The 25,415-nt window shown below is 36.8% G+C and overlaps 1 protein-coding gene and 1 long non-coding RNA gene across 2 annotated transcripts in view; one reads left to right on the forward strand and one right to left on the reverse strand.

Annotated features, from left to right (window-relative positions):
- Positions 1–13,421, reverse strand: part of LOC129479683 (NXPE family member 1) — a 31,939-nt gene extending 18,518 nt beyond the window's left edge. Inside the window, exon 1 of the mRNA XM_055273214.1 lies at positions 13,323–13,421. Within this exon, the coding sequence (XP_055129189.1) occupies positions 13,323–13,421 (99 nt within the window). The remainder of the gene's footprint in view (positions 1–13,322) is intronic.
- Positions 1–21,942, forward strand: part of LOC129479685 (uncharacterized) — a 29,896-nt gene extending 7,954 nt beyond the window's left edge. The window contains exons 3-5 of the long non-coding RNA XR_008656751.2: positions 17,312–17,426; positions 17,717–17,841; positions 20,465–21,942. This is a non-coding gene — a long non-coding RNA (uncharacterized lncRNA). The remainder of the gene's footprint in view (positions 1–17,311; positions 17,427–17,716; positions 17,842–20,464) is intronic.
- The last annotated feature ends 3,473 nt before the right edge of the window (positions 21,943–25,415 follow it).

Raw genomic sequence — 25,415 nt, forward strand, 5'->3', positions numbered from 1 at the left:
AATCCGTGGCTTCCGCAACATAACAGTCACTATTCAAAATTACTCAGCATAGGAGGAACCAGAAAAAGGCAGTCCTTTGCAAAAGATAAGACAATTAATGGAAGCCAACCCTGAGATAACATAGATGTTGGCCTGATCAGACAAGGACTTTGAAACAGCTATTATAACTATGCTCAATGAGGTAAAAGAAAATATGTTGCAATGAATGGAAAGATAAGAAATCTCAGCAAGGATGGAGAAATACTTAGAAATGTCGATGAAAAGAGTCAAACTCTGTAAAATATTTGAAGAGATTTATTCTGAGCCAAATATGAGCAACCATGGCACATGACACAGCCGTCAAGAGGTCCTGAGAACATGTGCCCAAGGTGGTTGGGGTTCAGCTTGGTTATATACATTTTGGGGAGGCATGAGACATCAATCGAATACATTTGAAAAATGCATTGGTTTGTTCCATAAAGGCAAGACGATTTGAAGTGGGGAGGATGGTGCTTCCAGGCTATAGGTAAATTTAATCATTTTCTGGTTGACAATTGGTTGAGTTTGTATAAAGACCTGAGATTAACAGAAGAATTTGAGCAAGATAAAAAAAATCAGACCTTAGTCCTCAGAAAGAACCAAACGAATTTTACAAAAGATCCAAACAATATCTGAGATAAAAATATATCTCTTAATTCACTATGCTAAACTGCCTCCCTGCTTCTCAATGTTTGTCTGTTAGATCAAGTTTATGTTTATCAATTGTGTTTAGACCTTATCTCCATTTACTAAGTTAAGGTCTTTTTGATTTATAAGTTTCTGAAAGAGGCATAATAAAAATTCCCACTATGGCTGTGGCTATATCAATTTTAGCTTGTAATTCTGACTGTTCCCACTTTTGTATGTTGAGATTTTTTGCTAGGGCCATTCACATTTATGATTATTATATCTTCTTTGTAAATTGTTCCTTATGTAGCATCTCACTTTATCCTTATTTATGTCTTAAATTCTATTTTCTTCACTTTTTAACATCAATATTTTGTCAAAATTTAGTAGAGTAAAATATTTAAGAAAATCAAGGAAAGAAAATGTGAGCCAGAAATTTTATAAGAAGACAAACTGACCTTTAATTATAAGAGTCACAGGCAAGTTCTAATGAAAACATTAGAATTCAGGGACTATTTTGCCCAGATCGTTCCTAAGGAATCTACTAAACAGCATGAACATTAAACAACCAACATAATTGAAAAATTTGATATGAGGATTTATGGTAAGGATGAATCATATATTTATTTACAGAAATAAGTCTAAATTATGCTTACAAGGAATAGAGAATAGTATGCAATGGTTGTGTGCTCTAACAGTGTAGATACAGTACAACTATAAAAAATTGGTGGGGGAGTGGGGAGAGCTATGAAAAGTAGAATTAGCTTGTCGTTTGCCTTATAGTTATTAACTGAAGTAAAAGGACATTACTTCAAATCAGATGTTGAGGAAAAGGGAGAGTTGGGGCAAAAGAGGTTTATACTTACTTTCAGTATTGCTCATTAGAGGGAAGCAATAGTCATTAACAAAAAGTAAAGAAGGGTTATATAAATGGATTAAAATAAACATAATCATTAGAACAAAAATATAAACTTCATTAAATAACAGTAAAAAATCAAGCAAATAAACTAGACCCTATAAAGATATGAATATATATGATTATAACATAAAACAATGTGTCATACTGACACCAAACATATTTACCACATCAATAAATATAAATTAGCTCATCTCACCAATTAAAGTATATTTTCAGGTCAGGTACAGTGGCTTATGCCTATAATCCCAGCACTTTGGGAGGTTGAGGCAGGAGGATCACTTGAGGCCAGGAGTTTGAGACCAGCCTGGGCAATAAGGCAAGACTCTGTCTCTACAAAATACATAAAGAACTCACTTTGGGAGGCTGAGGCAGGCGGATCACTTGAAGTCAGGAGTTTGAGACCAGCCTGGCCAACATGGTGAAACTGTGTCTTTACTAAAAATACAAAAATTAGTTGGGCATGGTGGCGGGCAGCTGTAATCCCAGCTACTCGGGAGGCTGAGGCAGGAGAATTGCTTGAACCTGGGAGGCAGAGGTTGCAGTGAGCCAGGATTGCGCCATTGCATTCCATGCACTCCAGCCCGGGCAACAGAGCAAGACTCTAATTATATATAATTGTGTATATTATATATTAGCCAGATGTGGTGGTGTGTGTCTGTAGCCCCAGCCACTCAGGAGGCTGAGGCAGGAAGATGACTTGAGCCCAGGGAGCCATGTTTGTGCCACTGCACTCCAGCCTGGGGTACAGAGTGAGACCCGGTTTCAAAAAAAAAAAGTCTTCTCAGATTGGTTAACAAAGCCAAATCCAACACTGTGGCTTACATAAGAGACATACTTACAACACAGATTCAGAAAGATTTTTTAAAAAAGAAGAATGGTACTTAACAGTGAGAGATTAAACACTTCCCCAAGATTGGGACCAGTCAAGAATGTCCTCTTTCACCACTCCTATTCAACAATGTAGTGGAAGTCCTAGCTAGTGCAATAAAACAAGAAGGAAAAATAAGAGACATACATATTGGAAAGGAAAAAGTAAAGCTGTTTTTATTAACAAATTACATGACTCTCTATGTAGAATCTATCCAAAGAATCTGTAGAAAATTCTTGGAACTACTAAGTAAATATAACAAGGTTTCAGGAAACAAGGTCAATATACAAAATTTAATTGTTTTCCTATATACTAGCAGTGAACAATTGGAATTTGAAATTACAAAAAAGAAAACCATTTACAATAGCACCAAAAAAGTGAAGTACTTAAGTATAAATCTAACAAAATATACACAGGATCTGTATATAGAAAGCTATGAAACATTAATGGAAGAAATTTTAAAAAATCTAAATAAATGGAGAGATATTCCATGTTCATGGATTGGACAGACTAAACATTGTTAAGATGTCAGTTCTTCCCAACTTGATTTATTGATTCAATACCATTTCAATAAAAATCCCAGCAGTTTTTTTGTAGCAATCAACAAACTGACTGAAATTTTATGTGGAAAGTTAAAGGAACCAAAATAACTAACCCAATTCTGAGAAAGAAGAAAAAAATTGGAAGAATCTCATTGTCCCACTTCAAGGCTTACAACAAAGCTGCTGTTATCAAGACAATGCAGTATTGGTGAAGGAATGAACACATTAATCAAGGGAACATAATAGAGAGCCAATAAATAAATATGTCAACTGATTTTTGACATAGGCACAAAGGCAGTTTGATGGAAAAATGAGTCTTTTCAACAAATAGTGCTGGAACAATTAGACATTCATACATAAAAAAATGAGCCTAGACACAGACCTCACAATTGACAGAAAAGTTAACTCTAAATGGATCACAGACCTAAATATAAAATCTAAAATTTCTGGAAGAAAACACACAGGAAAATCTGTGTGAACTTGAGCTATTGATGAAGTTTTAGAAATAATATAAAAAGCACAATCCATGAAAGAAAAACTGATGTTAGATTTTATTAAAAATTAAAGCTTCTGCCCTGTGAAAGACACTGTTAAGAGGATGCAGAGATAAGCCGTAGAGTATGAGAATATATTTTCAAAACACTTCTCTGGTAAAGGACTTCATCTAGAATATACAAAGAACTCTCAAAACTCAATAATAAGAGAAAACAATTTTAAAATGTGCAAAAGATCTGAATGGACACCTCATCAAAGAAGATACACACATTACAACCAAATATGTAAAAAAGACACTCAATTTTATTTGTCAGGGAAACAAAACAGCAATGAAATACTAATACATATCAATTAGAATGGCTAAAATTAAAAAAAAAAACAAACCCTGACAATACCAGTTGCTGGTGAGAATGTAGAGCAGTAGGATTCTCACTCATTGCTGGTGGGAATCCAAAATGGCACAGCTACTTTGAAAGACACTTTGATAATATCTTATAAAGCTAAACATAGTCTTACCATTCAATATAGCAGTTTTTCTCCTGTATACATATCCAGTTGATTTGAATGCTTATGTCCACACAAATACCTGCACATGCATGTTTATAGCAGCTTTGATCATAGTTGCCCAAAACTGGAAGTAACCAAGAGATCTTCAGTAGGTGGATATAGATAAACAAATTGTAGTACATTGATACAGTGGGACAATATTTAGCAATAAGAAAAATGAGCTATCAATCCATGCAACAACATAGGTGAATCTTAAATGCCTAATGTTAAGAGAAAGAAGCCCATCTGAAAAGGCTATGCACTGTATGATTGCGTTACTATGACATTCTGGAAAAAGATAGTTCTATACAGATCAAAAACCAATCAATGGTTGCCAGAGATTTGGGGAGGGGAAAGAGTTGAATAGGTGAAGCAGAGGGGGACTTTTTAGGTCAGTGAAATTACTGTGCATGATACTGTTGTGTATACATGAAACTGTAAAAGCTCATTGAATCTTAAAGCACAAAGAGTGAATCTTTTTTTTTTTTTTTTTTTTTGTGACAGAGCCTTGCTCTGTCGCCAGGCTGGAGGTGCAGTGGCGTGATCTCGGCTCACTGTAACCTCTGCCTTCTGGGTTCAAGTGATTTTCCTGCCTCAGCCTCCCAAGTAGCTGGGACTACAGGGGCACACCACCATGCCCAGCTAATTTTTGTATTTTTTTAATAGAGATGGAATTTCACCATGTTGGCCAGGATGGTCTCAATAGCTTGACTTTGTGATCCACCCGCCTCGGCCTCCCAAAGTGCTGGGATTACAGGCATGAGCCACTGCGCCTGGCTGAGTGAATCTTAATGTATGCAAAATAAAAAAATCAATTAGGATATTGAGGGACTAAAGGGTAGAACACAGTGTTTTCACTGTATTATAAATTTAACTGTTTTACAAATGTATGACATAACCTTGCTGGAGAAAAGTGCTGACCTAAGCTGCTTTGGAAATTAATACAGTCTGTAAGGTCACAATTAAAAGAACTAGAAAGCAAGAGCAAACACATTCAAAAGCTAGCAGAAGGCTAGAAATAACTAAAATCAGAGCAGAACGGAAGGAAATAGAGACACAAAAAACCCTTCAAAAAATTAATGAATCAAGGAGCTGGTTTTTTGAAAAGATCAACAAAATTGATAGACCGCTAGCAAGACAAATAAAGAAGAAAAGAGAGAAGAATCAAATAGATGCAATAAAAAACGAAAAAGGGGATATCACCACCGATCTCACAGAAATACAATCTACCATCAGAGAATACTACAAACACCTCTATGCAAATAAACTAGAAAATCTAGAAGAAATGGATAAATTCCTCGACAAATGCACCCTCCCAAGACTAAACCAGGAAGAAGTTGAATCTCTGAATAGACCAATAACAGGTTCTGAAATTGTGGCAATAATCAATAGCTTACCAACCAAAAAGAGTCCAGGACCTGATGGATTCACAGCTGAATTCTACCAGAGGTACAAGGAGGAACTGGTACCATTCCTTCTAAAACTATTCCAATTGATAAGAAAAGAGGGAATCCTCCCTAACACATTTTACGAGGCCAGCATCGTCCTGATACCAAAGCCTGGCAGAAACATAACCAAAAAAGAGAATTTCAGACCAATATCCTTGATGAACATTGATGCAAAAATCCTCAATAAAATACTGGCAAACCGAATCCAGCAGCACATCAAAAAGCTTATCCACCATGATCAAGTGGGCTTCATCCCTGGGATGCAAGGCTGGTTCAACATATGAAAATCAATAAATGTAATCCAGCATATAAACAGAACCAGAGACAAAAACCACATGATTATCTCAATAGATGCAGAAAAGGCCTTTGACAAAATTCAACAATCCTTCATGCTAAAAACTCTCAATAAATTAGGTATTGATGGGACGTATCTCAAAATAATAAGAGCTATCTATGACAAACCCACAGCCAATATCATACTGAATGGGCAAACACTGGAAGCATTCCCTCTGAAAACTGGCACAAGACAGGGATGCCCTCTCTCCCCACTCCTATTCAACATAGTGCTGGAAGCTCTGGTCAGGACAATCAGGCAGGAGAAGGAAATAAAGGGTATTCAATTAGAAAAGAGGAAGTCAGATTGTCCCTGTTTGCAGATGACATGATTGTATATCTAGAAAACCCCATTGTCTCAGCCCAAAATCTCCTTAAGCTGATTAGCAACTTCAGCAAAGTCTCAGGATACAAAATCAATGTACAAAAATCACAAGCATTCTTGTACACCAATCACAGACAAACAGAGAGCCAAACCATGAGTGAACTCCCATTCACAATTGCTTCAAAGAGAATAAAATATCTAGGAATCCAACTTACAAGGGATGTGAAGGACCTCTTCAAAGAGAACTACAAACCACTGCTCAATGAAATCAAAGAGGATACAAACAAATGGAAGAACATTCCATGCTCATGGGTAGGAAGAATCAATATCGTGAAAATGGCCATACTGCCCAAGGTAATTTATAGATTCAATGCCATCCCCATCAAGCTACCAATGACTTTCTTCACAGAATTGGAAAAAACTACTTTAAAGTTCATATAGAACCAAAAAAGAGCCCGCATCGCCAAGTCAATCCTAAGCCAAAAGAACAAAGCTGGAGGCATCACGCTACCTGACTTCAAACTATACTACAAGGCTACCTAATGCTAAATGACGAGTTAATGGGTGCAGGAAATCAACACAGGCACGTGGATACATATGTAACAAACCTGCACATTGTGCACATGTACCCTAAAACCTAAAGTATAATAATAAAAAAAAAAAAACAGCATGGTACTGCTACCACAACAGAGACATAGATCAATGGAACAGAACAGAGCCCTCAGAAATAATGCTGCATATCTACAACTATCTGATCTTTGACAAACCTGACAAAAACAAGCAATGGGGAAAGGATTCCCTATTTAATAAATGGTGCTGGGAAAACTGGCTAGCCATATGTAGAAAGCTGAAACTGGATCCCTTCCTTACACCTTATACAAAAATTAATTCAAGATGGATTAAAGACTTACATATTAGACCTAAAACCATAAAAACCCTAGAAGAAAACCTAGGCAATACCATTCAGGATATAGGCGTGGGCAAGGACTTCATGTCTAAAACACCAAAAGCAATGGCAACAAAAGCCAAAATTGACAAATGGGATCTAATTAAACTAAAGAGCTTCTGCACAGCAAAAGAAACTACCATCAGAGTGAACAGGCAACCTACAGAATCGGAGAAAATTTTTGCAACTTACTCATCTGACAAAGGGCTAATATCCAGAATCTAAAATGAACTCAAACAAATTTACAAGAAAAAAACAACCCCATCAAAAAGTGGGCAAAGGACATGAACAGACACTTCTCAAAAGAAGACATTTATGCAGCCAAAAAACACGTGCAAAAATGCTCATCATCACTGGCCATCAGAGAAATGCAAATCAAAACCACAGTGAGATACCATCTCACCCCAGTTAGAATGGCCATCATTAAAAAGTCAGGAAACAACAGGTGCTGGAGAGGATGTGGAGAAATAGCAACACTTTTACACTGTTGGTGGGACTGTAAAGTAGTTCAACCATTGTGGAAGTCAGTGTGGCGATTCCTCAGGGATCTAGAACTAGAAATACCATTTGACCCAGCCATCCCGTTACTGGGTATATACCCAAAGGACTATAAATCATGCTGCCATAAAGACACATGCACACGTATGTTTATTGTGGCACTATTCACAATAGCAAAGACTTGGAACCAACCCAAATGTCCAACAACGATAGACTGGATTAAGAAAATGTGGCACATATACACCATGGAATACTATGCAGTCATAAAAAATGATGAGTTCATGTCCTTTGTAGGGACATGGATGAAACTGGAAACCATCATTCTCAGTAAACTATCGCAAGGACAAAAAACCAAACACCACATGTTCTCACTCGTAGGTGGGAATTGAACAATGAGAACTCATGGACACAGGAAGGGGAACCAACATCACACTCCGGGGGCTGTTGTGGGGTGGGGGGAGGAGGGAGAAACAGCATTAGGAGATATACCTAATGCTAAATGACAAGTTAATGGGTGCAGCAAACCAGCACGGCACATGGATACATATGTAACAAACCTGCACATTGTGCACATGTACCCTAAAACCTAAAGTATAATAATAAAATAAAAAAAAAAAAAGAAAGACAAAAAGAACTGCATATAAGCCCTGTGCTCTCAGTTAACAATTCTGAAACCATTGTATGTGTATGCTGGGAGGTGAACAAATAAGTAAATAAATAGATGACAGATGGTGGGAGCCAGATTCCTCATGATTGATGTGGTAGGTGAAGGCTAGTGTGTGAACCATGTAGTGATAGATGAGAGAAATATCATTATGAGCCCATGTTTAGCTTAATATAGATTGAAACGGAGATTTTATGTATAATTATAGATATGCATGTATTACTGGCTAGTATCATACATATATTTTTTTTATTTTTCTTTTTTTTTTTTTAGAGATGGGGTCTTGCTATGTTGACCAGACTGGTCTCGAATTCCTGGCCTCAAATGATCCTCCCATCTCACCTTTCCAAAGTGCTAGGATTACAGGCATGGGGCACCATGCCTGGCCAATATTTCTGAGTGCTGTCTTCTGAGAGGGCCTAGAAGCAAAGACACCCCAATAGTAACAAACAGAGCCAGTGTCTAGATCTTTGTTTCCAATACCATTCTCCAATAAAAGGAATCAGGGCTCCTTGGATAAATGGCTGATTCTAGGGCTGGGGGAGGGAATATACAAGATGAGCCTAAAGCATCTTGTAGTGTAGGAAAGCAAGAAATGCTCAAAAGAAGCAAACAAACAAAGGAACACAGGAACCAGTGGGAAGAGCTCTCAATGGCCAAAGTAGAACAATTTGAGTAACAAAATAATGTACTGTTGGATTATGTCCCAAAGTATGAAATAAATGTCTATGAATTCACACTGATGTAAATGAATGATTGAATAAACAAATATGTGAGGGATAATAGACAAATCTCTTGTACAGAAGAATTCCAGATAATGTATGCAGATTCTCCCCACTCAAGGAGCTAGAACAGAACTGCCCAATCCTTAAGTGTGGAATTGACCTAGTGACCTCTTTCGAAAGAGTACAGTAAAGAGCAGGGTGGGGCAGAAGGAAGAGTAATCGTACTGTGGAGAAACCTGATGAATATCAGCTCAGCCAGGTGATCAAGATTAACATCATCAGTGATGTCATATTGACAGCATGCATCCTTGATGTGATGTGATGAGTGGAATACCACTTAGCTCTGTGATCTTCCTTCTCTAAACCCATGAATTCTGTTTAACCATGAGAAAAATAACAGACTAACATGGAGGGACAGTCTACAAAATACCAGACCACTGTTCCTTAAAACTGTCAATGTCATCAAAAACAAGGAAAGTCTAAAGAGAAGTGACAATGAAATGTAATGTTGGCTGGGTGTGGTGGCTCATGCCTGTAATCCCAGCACTTTGGGAGGCTGAGGCAGGTGGATCACTTGAGGTTAGGAGTTTGAGACCAGCCTGGCCAACATGGTGAAACCCCATCTCTCCCCAAAAATATAAAAATTAGCTGGGTGTGCTGGTGCATGTCTGTAATCCCAGCTACTTGGGAGGCTGAGGCAGGAGGATCACTTGAACCTGGGAGGCAGAGGTTGCAGTGAGCCTTGATGGCACTACTGCACTCCAGCCTGGGTGTCAGAGCAAGACTGTCTCGAAAAGGAAAAGAAATGATGTAACGTGGCACCCTGGATGGGATTGTGGAGGAGAAAAAGCATATTAGGTAGAAATTAAGGAAATCTGAATAACGTATGGACTTCAAATTATAAGTATCAGTATGGTTTTATTGGTTGTGGCAAATTATGCTACAATAATGTTGAAATGGAGGATATTGGGTACAAGGTATAGAAGAACTTCCTGCAATATTCTTACAATTTTTCTGTACACCCAAAGCTATCCCAAAGTAAAAAGTTTATTAAATCTTAAGAAAATCAGAGATTGAACAATTAAATACCACGTTAAAAAAAAGGGAAAGGAAATCTTGGTATCTGATAAAGTAACATTCATCACCAAAAAAGTATTAAGAGATGAAGCAGGACACCATATATGCAAAAGGATAATTAAAACACAAGCAATGAATATTTATGCACTGAGTACAGAGATACATGCTTAAAGCAGAAAATGTAAGAGATTCAAGAATATCTAGAGAAATTCACTTTAAGGATAGCCACATCTAATATGTGACTTATTTATGGCATACCAATTGAACAAAGTTAGTGAGGCTATAAAAGAACTAATAACAGTAAAGACAGATCATGTAGATATATATTGAACTCTGAATTCTAATAATAGAGAATATAACTTTAGAGGAACATCTGAAACCTTTACAAATATTCTCTATATCTTACGTCATGAAGAAAACCTCAATAAATGCTAATTGGTAGAAATAATAATAAAGGCAGCATTCTTATAATGCAGGTATTTAACAGAAATTTATAAAATAAAAACCCCAAATACCATTCCACTCTGAAGTTAAAAATGTTTCTAAACAACTCGTGACTCAAAGAAAAATATCAAATAAAATCAGTTGGGTATTGTGAAAGTAACTATGATTAATGCAAATTATGTTAGAATCTGTGAGATACAGCTAAAAGAATTATCAGTCAAGTTTATAGCATTAAGTACGTATGTAATTGAGGAGATAAAACTAAATGAATTAAACACCCAGTTAAAAAGTTAGAAAAAGGAAAACAGAGTAAATCAAAAGAAAGCAAAAGGTAGGAACTGATAGGAAGGTAAAAGCAAAAGTAATGCATTAAAATACAGAAAAATAGTAGAAGAAACAAAAACCTGGGTTTTATTTTGAAAAAATAAAAAATAAAAGAAATAGACAAGCCACTAGTGAATCTAATCAATTCAAAAGGAAGAAAACACAAACATGCAAAATTAGACATCTTTGGGGGAAAATCTGAAAAGGAGGAAAAGTTTAAAAGTCACAAGATGATTTTCACAATTTTAAGCAAATACATATGAGAATCTAGATAAAATGGATAACTCAGAAAATACAACCTATCAAAATTGACCTGAGTGACATTAAAAAAATAGAGAATAGTGAAAAAAGTAGCAGAGCACTGCTACTGAATGCACCAAGCCAGGCTGGTGGAATTCTACCAAACTTTGAAGATCAGTCAATACCAATATTACTTAAATAAGTTCAGAGCACTAGAAACAAATAAAAACAAAAAGCTTCCAAATCGATTCTTATGAAATAAGTGTAATGTATTTTACAAAACCTGATATTGTACCAAGAACTTTAGATTTATGAATATTGAGATATACATCTTAAATAAAATATTGGCAAGCAATCCAAATGAACATTAGACAAAAATAATACATCATAATTCAGAGTTTTATTCCAAGAATACACATTTTGTTCCATTTTTAATGTAATTCATCACATTAATACAGCTATTGTGAAGAATTACATGATTATCTTCATAAATGCACAAAAGGACTTTGACAAAATTAGTACTGATTCATGTTGAAAAACACAACAAAAAGAAATTAATAGATTTCCTCTACACATAACATATATACTTTAACTCAAAAGCTTGCATTTTACTTAAGGGAAACACTAAAGGCTTTGTCACCAAAATCAGGAACAAGACAAGGATGCCTACTATCTCATTACATTCAACATTGGGATGGAGGTGTTAGCTAATGCAGTTAGAGAAGAGAAAGCAATTCGAGACATTGGAATTGAAAAGGAAATAAAAATAATCTTTATTTTCAGATGCAATTGTTATTTATCTGAAAAACCCCAAAGTATCAATGGAGAAATGACTACAAATAATAAAAGAATTTAGTAAAATAGGGACTGTTGTGGGGTGGGGGGAGGGGGGAGGGACAGCATTAGGAGATACACCTAATGCTAAATGACGAGTTAATGGGTGCAGGAAATCAACATGGCACATGGATACATATGTAACAAACCTGCACATTGTGCACATGTACCCTAAAACCCTAAAGTATAATAATAAAAAAAAAAAAAAATAAAAATAAAAAATAAATAAATAAAAAATAAAATTAATATATAAAAATAACTTTTGGGTATACAGACAAAAAGCAGAGAGAAGCTAAAATGGAAGGGACAATCCAATATATGGCAGCAAAATGATAATAAAATACTTAAGTGTACATTTAGCATAAGTGTCCAAGATTTATATGAGGAAAACTCACAAAACACTACTGAAGAAAACAAAATTGAACAAATGTAAAGGGAACCATGTCCTTGGGCAGAAAAACTTAACATCATAAGGATGTTGTTTAGTCTTCCAAGGTTAACTTAGATATTTAATAAAATCACAATAACAATGTCCTAAATATCTTCTGGGCCAGAAAGGCCACTTAGAAAGTTCACCTGAAAGGATAAATGAGAGAGAATAGTTACAAAACATATGGGGAACAGAAAAGCCAAAAGTGTTGGGTGTGGGTAGGATTAGCTCTACTAGATACTAAAACTTACTTGTAAAAATCTTTATAATTAAAGTAGAACGGTATTGATGCATGAATAAAAAGACAATGTAACAGAACTGAAAATCAGAAATAGACCTCATTATATATACAAATTTAGTATGCTATGGAGGCCGCACTCAAAATCAGTGAGGATATAGAATGGAATTTTTAATAAGAGGATTAGGATAATTGGAGAGTCATATGGAAAAAGTTAAATGAGATTGATATTTTATACCTTTCAACAGCATAAATTCCAAGTGGATCAGATATTTATAGACAATGTAACTATACAAGTAAAAAAATAAAACATGGATGAATACCTGTATAATCTTTGAGTGGGAAAAACTTTCTAACTATGACTTAACACCCAGAAACATGTTATAAGGGAAACAGTACTGCTAAAAAAATAACTTTTGCATGGAAAAGGAAATCATAGACACAATAAAAAGATAAAATGACAAGCTGGATTTACATGGCCAGATTGAGTGTTTAAATAAGTTATTTACTGATGAGGAAGTTGGTAGCCTTAACAAGGGCCATCTTGGGAGCATGTGCAAGGTCAAATCCTAATTAGAATGGACTGAGGATGAATGGGAAATGAGGAAATAGAGGTTGTTGGTGTCCACAATGCCTCTAAGAAGTTAGGTAGAGGGGAGAAGATAGGGCAGAGTTGAAGTGGGGGAGGAGGGGCAGGACTAATGGAGTGGAACTGACTTGAGGCAGGTCGCACAGGTGAGGGCTTACTGTGTGATCTGCGTCAAAGGTGATTTGCTCCTACCTTTGTGAAGTTTTGAGAAATTATAAAAATCATCCAGGTTACTACTAAAAAAGAGATCAAGATCAGCAGCATTTTTTGAAGCATCGTATTTGAGGACATGGCAAATGTCCTAGGAGAGATGACACAAGAGAGGAGTCGTGAGAAGTGAATCTCTCTGTACTCACTCATTATTTTATTTATAACTTGTAATTTGCCTCCAAAATTTTGTTCTCCTTTTGTGAGTCACTCTCTTCTTTCCCTCTCCTAACTAACAACTCATACCCCCAATCCCTTTGTCTACCTATTGGATACTTTTTGTCCAGGTTTCACTTAGGATTGTTGCTTCCTCCTTCCAGGACCCTGAAATGGAAGTCAAAGTTACTTTATAGGTTCTCTTAATGCCTTCTGTATTTTCTTTCTTTTCTTTTTTTTTTTTTTTTTTTTTTTTTTTTTGAGACGGAGTCTTGCTCTGTCGCCCAGGCTGGAGTGCAGTGGTGCAATCTCGGCTCACTGCAAGCTCCGCCTCCTGGGTTCACGCCATTCTCCTGCCTCAGCCTCTCCGAGTAGCTGGGACTACAGGTGCCCGCCACCATACCTGGCTAATTTTTTTTTTGTATTTTTAGTAGAGACGGGGTTTCACTGTGTATTTTCTTAGTTACGAGACATAGCAATTACGATGAAAAGCAGAAAAATTAATTCATCAGCATGTCTTTTGGGGGAAGACTAGGGATAGTGGATGGAACCACCGGAATATGCTCGTATTACAAAACATAATCTGTAAAATGCCTTTAAAGAAAGCCAGTCCTGTTAACTGGGCAGGGAAGTGGGATGGGTAGTTTTTGTTTTGTTGAATGCCAAGTCTGAAATTTGGAAATAGAAACTCCTTCAGGAATGAATTACTCTGTGTAATAAAGGAGAGATGATCCAACAAGGCTGGGCACTGCGTGAGGAAGGGGAAAAAGGAGATGGAAAGAGACGATGAGGGAGAGAGATGGAGAGAGATGGAGAGAGAGAGAAAGAAGCTCCTCCATACCATGCCCGTGTTAGCACTGTCATGGAGAACAGAAATAAAATTATATGATTTAAGTAGCTTATTTTAGGAAACAAAAATGTACAGCCTTGCCTCTTTGTCTCTTACCAAATCCTCAGTGAAGTCTCAATTGTGTGAAAGCTTTTGTGCGAGTGGATTCATTTTGTGGAATCCAAAAAGTTCTATGTTTTGAATCTGGATGCGCAGAGCAAAATTAGATACTTCACAGGCAAAATGGAAGCGAGAGAACAAAGGATCAGTTTAGAGCTGGTTAACCTTTGGGAAGTCCAAGATGTAATTATTTTAAACAAGATGTAGTACACAGTTGCAACTCATATTGAATCACTACCTTCTGATTGATCTATGACTTCCCGATTACTGAAGCGTGGTGTGGGAGAACTTGTAGAGGTGTTGAGTGTTGAGACCAAATGAATGAATGCAGAAGAGAAGACAAGGGGCAGCTCTAATTTGTGTCACACACTATATTGCAATAGATTGTTTACTTTTTAATTTCCAAAAGACTGTCAATTTCTGAAGAATTGGAATAATGTCTATCGCAGCATTGTATGTCCAGTGCCTAGCATGGTGCCTGACAAGCACAATATTTGTTGAATAAATAATTTCAAAACAGAATCCCGATTTTTAGACAAACTTCAGCTTCTATCCACTGAAATTTCATATTTTCTCAGAATGTACAAAAAGCATGTCCAATAGGGCAAAGAAAAAAAAATCAGTCAAGGGGCTACTCTGACCCCTCCTGCCCACAAGACTGATCCAGGTTTTCTGACTTTTAAGTGAATTTTGTAAAGTATGAGTTATAATGTCTCATCTGATTCATTTTTCCTTGCCTAGAAAGTAGTGCGTATGGATATGTTTCAGCAGCCCTGAAAGAAAAGTATGATTGCTATTGCACTTTTATAAATCTTAGATTCTCAATCTCCTTTTCATAGATCTTTAAACTTATTCTGTAAAATACTGGGTACTTACCCAATAGGTGTCAGGTAGCACAGAATGCACTGAAAATAAGGAGAAGCAGCAAAATGAATGAAATAAACATTTATGTTGGATTAGAATACAGTAGTAGAAATACCAAATTCTTGTTGATCTCTGAAGAAACCTTGTTATTCTAAGCTCCTGAGTCTTTGCCCAAGCTGTGCTGCCTGAAATTCTTATTACCTCCTCCCTCACTGCACCAACACTGCTCAATCTCCACCATGCTTCCTGGTAAACTTGGAAAATTCCTTTTCATTGTTTGGGTTTGAGCTTTAATGCCAACTGTTCTTTCCTCAATCGTTTTCATTGATAATTTATTCCTTTGTGCTCTTATAGTCTCGTATGCGTACCTTTGTAATAATATGTGCTATACTGTTGTATATCCTTATGTGAATGTGCCTTCATTAGACTGATGGACATTCTAGAGGAGATTCCCTTGGAGAGTCCCTCATTCGAGAGGAGAATCACCTCAGGCTGAATCTACCTATCTTGGATTGCTGATATGTCACAAGATCCCAGTCCTGACAACCAAGCAGTTCTGTGGTTCATATCCCTGGTCTGACGTTTCCACTGATGCACTACCAACTTTGGTTAGAGTTGGCTCCTTTGAGAGTGGCCAGAGAGCTTCTTTGTCAGAAGGCATTTTACTGATGGTAGAGTTTTGGAAATTTATTAACCCCGTCCTCTATACCATGCTTATTTTTGCATCTATTTTCTACTTGGAACTCTTAATCAAGATCACATTTGTCTAAGCCATAAGTAACTGCAAATCAGACTTCTTCTTAGAATCCTACGGCCAGATAATCTCATTTATTCCGAAATCAATGTCTCACCTAGATTCTACTCCTTAGCTTGAGCTCTGCATATCCCAGTGTCTTTAAGATGTCTCCACTTGGAAATCCTCACTGGTAGAGGTGAGCTGAACCCAGCCTTTGCTGGCTTATGAAAGCCTATTCATGCACATTTCTTTCCAACTGCTCATTCAGTGACAGCATCTTGGTAGCTTGAAATAGGCCATGATGAGTACATTTGGATTGTGGAAATCATCAAAGGCTGTAAACAGGATTTTTGTTTTTGTTTTCTGGGAGAGCAGGTTTGTCAGTATACCCCTGCTCATAGGAATCTCAAAGTCAACTTGTCCAACTGCAATGTTTTTTCTTCTTCCAAGTGTCTTCTACTTTTTCTTCTTCCCATCTTTGTGAATGGTATCCCAAATCAGAAACTTGGCCACTGTCTGACTCACTTGTCTCCTCTCCTCATGCTTTTATATGGTCATCCTCAGACAGGATTGAATCAATGTATGGAGTCCGCTAGTTGTCTCTTTCATCAGCTGTAATAGAAACTTGTAGCTGGACATATGTTAGCCGAGATACACAGCCTTTCCTGGCCTCTGTTGTATTTGACTCTGGCCAGGACACTGAGTTCTCTGATATGTAAGCAGAGGCCATGTGTGCCATACCTCCTCCAGGTTCTCTTTCCTCTTCCTACTCGTGTAAACGAGAAGGGGCAGCAGCCTAGCTTAGACCACAGAAGTGATGACAATATCCCAGAACAGGAGGTTCTTGAACATTCTTTGTGACATGGGCCCTTTGATAGTCAGTCCTATGACCTCTTTTCCAAATACATAAAATAAAATGTATAGACTTATAACAAAAGCCAATTATACTGAGGTACAGTTATCAACATTTTAAATAACCTAATTTGTTATATAGTCATATAGCATTTTTTAAATTAACACACTCAGTAACAAAATTTAGCAGCCAGGTCTTATATTTACAGTAATTTCAAAGCAATAATAATTATGAGTGATATTTCAAGATTTTTTTTAACAGTACTGTGATATGAAAATTATCTGTGACTTCAAGTTGCTAAGCCACAGGCATTGCTAATACTACCGTCATTTGTTGTCATAATTCATAATTGAAGAGATTGCTAAACTTTATTTAGAAGCTAGTGAAAATAAAGATGTAATTTTTTTCCTATTCAGGTTCACAGGCCTCCTAAATTCTGTGCATGGGCCCATTTGTGGACCTGCCAACCCTAGACTAAGACCACTGACGGGATAGCAGAGCTTGATGTCTGCCTTCCTGGATGACCTCAAGGTATACACCCTAACTAGATAGTTACACGAAACATAAAAATCCTATCTTGTTTTTTTGTTTAAGTCATTGCATTTTGGGAGTCTTTTTTATTTTCATGGCAGTCCAGCCTGTCTACATCTACCTATTAAGTATCTCTTCAATTTGTGGTTCTTTTTTTTGTCATTACTGTTGCTGTCTGGTATAGGTATTGCTGGGGCATTAACTGGGAATTGTTTCAGCTTTGTTTTTACACTGTTACTGAGGTATAATTTACATTCAATAAGAATACATGAATTTTTTTTTTTTTTGAGATGGAGTCTTGCTCTGTTGCCCAGGCTGGAGTACAGTGGTAAGATCGCGGCTCACTGCAACCTCCACCTCCTGGGTTCAAGCGATTCCCCTGCCTCAGCCTCCTGAGTAGCTGGGACTACAACAGGTATGTGCCACCATGTCCGGCTAATTTTTTATATTTTAGTAGAGACGGAGTCTCACCATGTTGGCCAGGATGGTCTCGATTTCCTGACCTTGTGATCCATCCGCCTTGGCCTCCCAAAGTGTTGGGATTACAGGCGTAAGCCACCACGCCCGGCCAAGAATACATGCGTTTTAAGTGCACTGTTTTATGAATGTTGGCAAATGTAGACACCTGTGTACCCACCACAATCAGTAAGTAGAATATTACCACCACCCCAAAGTTCCATTTCCTTGTCAATTTTGTCCTCCTCCTGTGAATGCCCCACTGCCCATGCCTAACTTGTTTCTGGCCCTGGATAATCACAGATTTAGTTTTTGGCACTACAGATGAGATTTGTTTTTCTAGAGTTTCACATAAATAGAATAATGTAGAACGTATTCTTTGATGTCTGTCTTCTGGGACAGGATTATGTTTTTGAAGATTCATCGATGTTGCATTTATCAGTAGTTTGTTCCTTTTCATTATTGAGCAATATCTCATAATATCTATTCCTCATTCGATAAATATTTGGGTAGTTTCAAGATTGGGGCTATTGTGAATAGAGCTGCTCTGAATATTAATGTATGGTTCTCTATATGGACAAATGTTTTAATTTCTTTTTGGTAAATACCCAAGGGTGGAATAACAGGGCCATATGGTAAGTAAATGTTTAACTTTTGACAAATCTACAAAAAGCCTACTGGAATTTATTGCTCTTAATTTGGGGAGAATTGCTCTAGTAACAATATTGAGTTTTCCAATTCGTGAAAACAGTTTTTACCTCTCAGTTTGAACAGTTTGAATTTATGGAGAGTTGGTTTTATTTACTTTAAGGTGGGTCTTGAAAAGCCTGGGCTTTTTATACCATGCTCCTCCCTTTTCCTGGAACCCAAAACCTACAAACTTTGTTTCCTCCTTCAGTGAGCAACAGATTAAATCTCTACTCATCCAGCTGTTCTGTGCTACACTTTGTGGAGTCTCCCTTGGGTACACAGAGCTCAGGGATCAGTCAAAGATTTGAGAGTAGATTTTGGGGCTTTTTCTTCTAAGCCCTTTCTCCTGGAATTTCCCTGGTCAATTGCCTTGAACTCCATCCGATGACATCTCCAGGCTGCAAGTCTGCAGTTTTCTGCTTGAATTCAAGTTGCTTTGCACAATACACACTGAGGTATATTGTCAGGATAAGAGCCCTTAAAGCTGGCTCCCACACAGCATGATTCCCTGCTTTTAAGTGTCAAATTTCCTCCAGTTTCTGCCAGTTTTTGGTCTTTTTCTAGTGCTTTCATATCATTTTTTAAAATATATTTTTTTCCAGTGTTTAATACTGTTCTATGAGAAATATTAGTCTCATCTAAGCCACTCTGCCATTTTTTGCAGCTGGAATTTCCTAGTCCATTTATATTTCATATTATCATTGATATGTCTATGTAATTTTATCTTACTATTTGGTTTTTATTTGTCCTACCTTCTGTATTTCTATTCCATTTTCTCCCTTTTTGACTTTTTTTTTTTTTTTTTTGAGTCAGAGTCTCACTCTGTTGCCCAAGTTGGAGTGCGGTGGCAGTATCTTGGCTCACTGCAACCTCTGTCTCCCGGGTTCAAGCAATTATAGTGCCTCAGCCTCCTGAGTAGCTAGGATTACAGGCGTGAGCTACCACACCTGGCCAATTTTTTGTAGTTTTAGTAGAGACGGGGTTTCACCATGTTGGCCAGGCTGGTCTCGAACTCCTGACCTCAAGTAATCTGCGTGCCTCGGCCTCCCAAAATTCTGGGATTACAGGCGTGAGCTACCGTGCCCAGCCCCCTTTTTGACTTCTTGTGTATTAATCAAAAATTCTAAAATTACTCTATTTCCATTCTCATTTAGCTTGTTATACAAACTACTTTAATAATTTCTACTCTATTTTGGAAATTTCAATATGCATCTTTGACTTAATGAAGTCTAATATAAATTGGTACTTTTACTAATTATTAGGAAATGAGGGACCTTAGAAAACTATACTCCATTTACATTTAACTCTTTCACATTTTCTTGCTATAGTCAGGCATTTTAGTTCTAGAACTATTTATTTTTTTTAGAGATGGAAGAGAAATATGCTGCCTAGGTTGGACTGGAACTCCTGGGCTCAAGTGATCCTCCTACCTTAGCTTCCCATGTAGCTGGGACTATAGGCACTCACCACTGACTGGTTTAACTCTAGGAATATTTAAAACACCACAATATATGTATATATAATAATATATATATTATATATATATATAAAATCCTTGTTCATTTAGATTTGTGCATTTAGTTTCCTTCTTTTTCATTCTTCTTTGCCATTCTCTACTGTCATTTGGGAGAATTTATCTTCTGCTTTAAGAACTATCTTTAATATTCTGTAAGACATCTTCTAGTGACAAATTCTCAAGGTTACATTTTAAAAAATCTTATTTTGCTTTCATTTTGAGGGTTACTTTTGCTGGCTGTACAATTCTAGATTGACAAGTGTTATTTATTTATTTTTGTTTTTGGTGGTTAAGAGCATCAGCACTTTGAATATGTTACCTCATTTTCCTTCTATTTCCCTAACTGCCCTTTGTTCCTCTCTTGCTTTCTCTCTAGAATCTAGATCTCTCAACCCCTCACTGCCCCAGTTGCTCTCTGATGCTTCACAGATCAAATATAACATTCTCCAGCTTTTCCAGCTGCTCTCAAAAGGAGACTATAAGCAAGTCTACTATTTTGGGAAACATAAATTGTGTTTATAATTATAAATATAAACTATGCACACATCTATGTATATGTGTTTATGTGTGTGTGTATATCTATATATCCATATATATGCACATTCTGTATGTTTCTATTTTTATTTCATTTTCCAAACAAATGTCTGTGGCTGATATGTAGAAATTCAAGTGCTTTATTTTAATAGTGCTTTTAATAGGCACACATAGAGAACAAAGATGATTAGAAGTGGCCATACTGGATACCTTTGCCTTGTTTTCGTTGTTAGTTTCAACATTTTACTATGTGTGATTAAATATATGATGCTGGATTTATGATATTTGCTTCTCTTAATGCCTAATAGATTGAGGAAGTTCTCTTTTAAGAATGAGTTTGTGAAGTGTTTCTATTACTAACGGAAGTTGAGTTATTGACAAAGGCCTTTTCTGATTCATTGAGGTAATTATATGAATTTTTAAACTTTTATGTTTAAATGTGATATATTACATTAGTATATTTTCTAAAGCTAAACAATCCTCCTGTTACGGACTTAAGGTGAACTAGGTCACAATATAGATTGGATCTTTATACATAACTCTGTTGTGCTGTGTAAGAGTACAAATTAACATGATCGTTTTGAAAGCAGAATGGCAATATTTTTGTTAGTTTGTGTTTATCTATGCCCTATGTCCAAGCAATTCAATCTGGATACATCACAGAGGACTTGTCAGTCAGGTCCATAAAGAATCACATACAAAGTTTGTTTTCAGTTGATTATATGTATAGGTGTAGCTGTAGGGAATTGAATAGACTTTAATATGTATTACTATGAAATGGTTAAGAAACATGTAGTGGATGTGTATTGTGGGACACTATCCAACAGTTAGATGCAACTCACTAGATTTACCTGTAACATGAAGAGCTCTTAAAAACAGCTCTAAGTGAAGAAAGAAATAAACATTATAAATCTTTATCACATTTTTATGTAAATTAAAAATATACATACAAAGCACAATACATGGATACACACATATTCAAAGAAAAAATTAAAAAAGAATTCTTCCTGCTTTTCTGGCTTTGTTTATGACTCATCCTGCTGCCCACCTGGGATGGCCTGCCCCTGCACCAATCTAGACTCTATATATAGTCAGTGAATCCCCAGCTCAGGGGCAATCTCTACAGGAAACTTCCCAGCATAACTCTAGACCACAATGATCTCCCCCATATTTTGAATTCCTGTGACATATTCATACATTTTCCACTCAAACAATGTCATACATAAAACAAGGCAAAAAAATATCAGCTGTAAACAGGTATTTTTGATGTCCTTCTTCCTCTCTCCAACTAGATGTTAGGTTGAGTGACTATATCCATGCTTGCTTCCCACAAAGCACTGGGGACTTTTGCTGGTTGGTTATTAGAGAAATATTTTATCTTGATGCTGCCTCACCATCAAAACCAGCCTATCCTTGTCAGTAAGAGAGGCTCTCACTATCAGTTTTTTTTTGTTTCCCGCACTTTCTTCTGAGCTTTCTCTCTTTTCTTCTCTTTCTCTGACTTGAGAGAACCCCTCAGCAGACACAGTCTTTCTAATTTCTTTTGCTTTGTTCTTCTCTGCCCTTCACTGACCACTGGCAAGATTAGAGATAGAGAAAGGCAGTCTCCATAGTTTTGCTTACTCACCTGTTTTAATGATCTCTTCTATCTGGGTGGCTGGAAAAGTACCTGTGAGTTCTTAACTGGCTCTTGTGGCTGTGTAAAACTTTTTTGTTTCTTGTCTTTGAACACATTTATTTTCATCAGTCTGTTTTCCTTGTAAATTGGCTTATCTTGGGGTGTAGATTTGAAGAGGCAATAAAGAGTAGTACAATTAAATGACGATTAGATAATTCCACAGCCTCTTTTAACTGGGTGTTTCTCCGGTATTCTTTGAGATTCCTTCTCTCTCTGTTACTGGTGACCCTTGGGAATGGAAAACCTCTTAGTTCTGAAACTGCTGTGGTCCTTGAAGTCATAGTGTAAAAATACCTCAAGTGACTCTATGGATAGGCTTTCCTCAGAAAATCTGAAGTCTCACAACAACTCCAAACAAGAGAACAAATTGTCAGCGGACACCATGCAGAGAACTGGTGGGTGATTGAGAATTATTATTTTTTTTTTGGACAAGGTTTTGCTCTGTTGCTCAGGCTGGAGTGCAGTGGCGTGATCAAAGCTCACTGCAACCTCGAGCTCCTGGGCCCAAGCCATCCTTCTGCCTTGGGCCTAGGGGCTACAGGTGCATGCTGCCACACCTGGCTAATATTTTTAATTTATATTTTGTAGAGATGGGGTCTTACCATGTTGCCCAGGCTGGTCTTGAACTCCTGGGCTCAAGTGATCTGTCTTCCTCAGCCACCCAAAGTGCTGGGCTTACAGGCATGAGCCACTTTTCCCAGCTGGATCTTTTATCAGTTTGAAAAGGATATCTAATAAATGGGGAAGGATTATTTGCTCTGAGTTAGGGAAAGGGGATATAGTTCATTAACTCTTCATTATCATAAACATTATTTAATTCACCAATACAGTAAATGTTGCTGTAACTTCTGCTGTGCCAAATGCCTGTAACATGAAAGGGAATATATGGATGTATATGAATAATTAGGCCTATTAATCCTTCTTTCCCCTCTAACCCCTGGTCACCACTGGTTTTCTTACTGTCTCCATGGTTTTGACTTGAAAGAATGTCATATAGTTGAAATCATACAGTGTGTAGCTGTCCCAGATTGGCTTTTCTCTTAGTGATATGGATTTAAGTTTCTCCGTCTTTTTGTGGCTTGATAGCTTATTTCTTTAGTGCTGAATAATATTTTACTGACTACATATTGGAGACCTTTCTCTCATGCCTCATACCCTTCCCTCTGGAACCTTCATATTTGTCATGTGACTGTTACTTCAGCTCTGAAACATAAATCTAACTTCATCTCTCTTTCTAAGCCTGGATGCCCAGACCCTGTGCCAATTTGTAAGATTCAGTTTTGAAGATCACAAGTATTATTAGTACCGTGCTAAGTACTCATAGGATTAAATGAATTAATACATGTACAACATTTAAAAACAGTTTCTGGCACTTAGTTCAAGCACTAAATAATTAGCAACTACTACTATCACCACCCCAGCTACTACTATTTATGCATGGGAGTAAATTTTGAGATTGGCTTTTTTCTCCCACTCAGCGTAATGTCCATGATGTCCATCCAAGTTATTGTATGTGTCAACAGTTCATATCGACATATTGCCTCACTCACCATTAGGCAATATTGTTTGTTACCTTGGTTTCTTTAACCAATATTGTTTCTAAAACCTACTCCTCACTACTCAATTTGTTTCTTATCTTGTAAAGTCTTTGGTAGCCCTTTCAGAGGGGACCAATATTAGACTGAGTATATATTTTTTCTTCCTAGATGATAAATTTACTTGCTATAGGGTTAGGTGAAAAATATTTTTCTTCTTAGCCTTGAGGATACTGTTTCATTCTCTTCATGCATCCAATGTCATTTATGAAATGTCTGACGTCAAAGTTAGTATAATTGTGGATCTTTGTAGCGTTTTTCTCTTCATCCTTGGTATTATGAAATTTTATGCAGATCTGTTTATCTTCATCATGTTTGGCACTTTTAATGGCCCATTAGACCTGAGATCTAATATCTGTTAACTTTTCTTTCATAATTTTGATCACACTTTCCTTTTATTCTGTATTCTGCAAGAATTCTTGAGTTAACATTTTATCTCTCCAGTTTATTGTTTTCATTTTGATCTTTAGTGTGTCCTTCAATTTTTTCTTTATTTCACGTGTCATATTTTAAATTTAACAAATATCTAGTTAACTCTAAGTATGGCTGCAATATCCTGTCACATCACTCTGGTAATTAAACACACTTATTCTAAATTCTTGTATCAACTGTCCTTTTAACTTTGTTTTCTTGGCATGTCATTTTCTTCTGATTATTGTGCTTTTTGCCTCTCTTTCAAGTATTAGTCTCTTTCAAATGATTGGTAATTTTTGGTTATGTGTTCATCTTTGCATTTGAAATTTTCTGCTAGCCTCCCTGTAAATGTTGGGTTTATTTATTGCATTTTCTTCTGGGAGAGTGGTTAGAAATATTTCCTGGTGCTGAGTGCCAATATCCAGTCTTCTGAGAGTCCATGCTCTCTTCTTCCCCCTTGGGGATTATGCACAGCACTGGTCTGTCTTCCCAACCCTTGCACACATTCTCAGTGCTTCCATATGATATGTGGAGAGGTCATACCTCATGGCTGTCTCTGTCAAACTCTGTGTCCACCTTTACTGATTTCAGTAGGAATCACAGGAAAAGATAGAAATACTATCATTTTACATATTTCTCATCAGGATATCCAACAAGTTCTGTTTGATATCCAACATTTCCTAGACTCTGTAACAACTTTCACAACTGCATCTGTAATCTCTCTTATTTATTACTATCCAGAGTCAAGTTGACTTTACAGAAGTAAATTATCTCTTTCAGTTGTTGTATCCAATCACACAAGCTAAAGGAAAAAGTATACTTAATGACTCATATGAGTGGGAAGTCTTAGGAATTAATCTAGCTTCAGATAAGACTCGATCTGTGGTTCAAACAATGTAATCAAACTTCTCTCTAAGCCTGTAGGCTCTCCTGTCCTATTTTCTTAGAGATGCTTGCTCTCAAGATAATGCAGCAAGATAGTCCTAACATGCTTAAGCCATACATGGTCGTTGGTGTTCAAGATCTCAGAATGAGAGAGACCCATTTCTTTTCAGAATTTATATTAAGTCGCAGAAAAACCCCAACAACTCTAATCAACTGTGCTA

This window comes from Symphalangus syndactylus, chromosome 3, assembly GCF_028878055.3.
Source record: "Symphalangus syndactylus isolate Jambi chromosome 3, NHGRI_mSymSyn1-v2.1_pri, whole genome shotgun sequence".
Lineage (NCBI taxonomy): Eukaryota > Metazoa > Chordata > Mammalia > Primates > Hylobatidae > Symphalangus > Symphalangus syndactylus.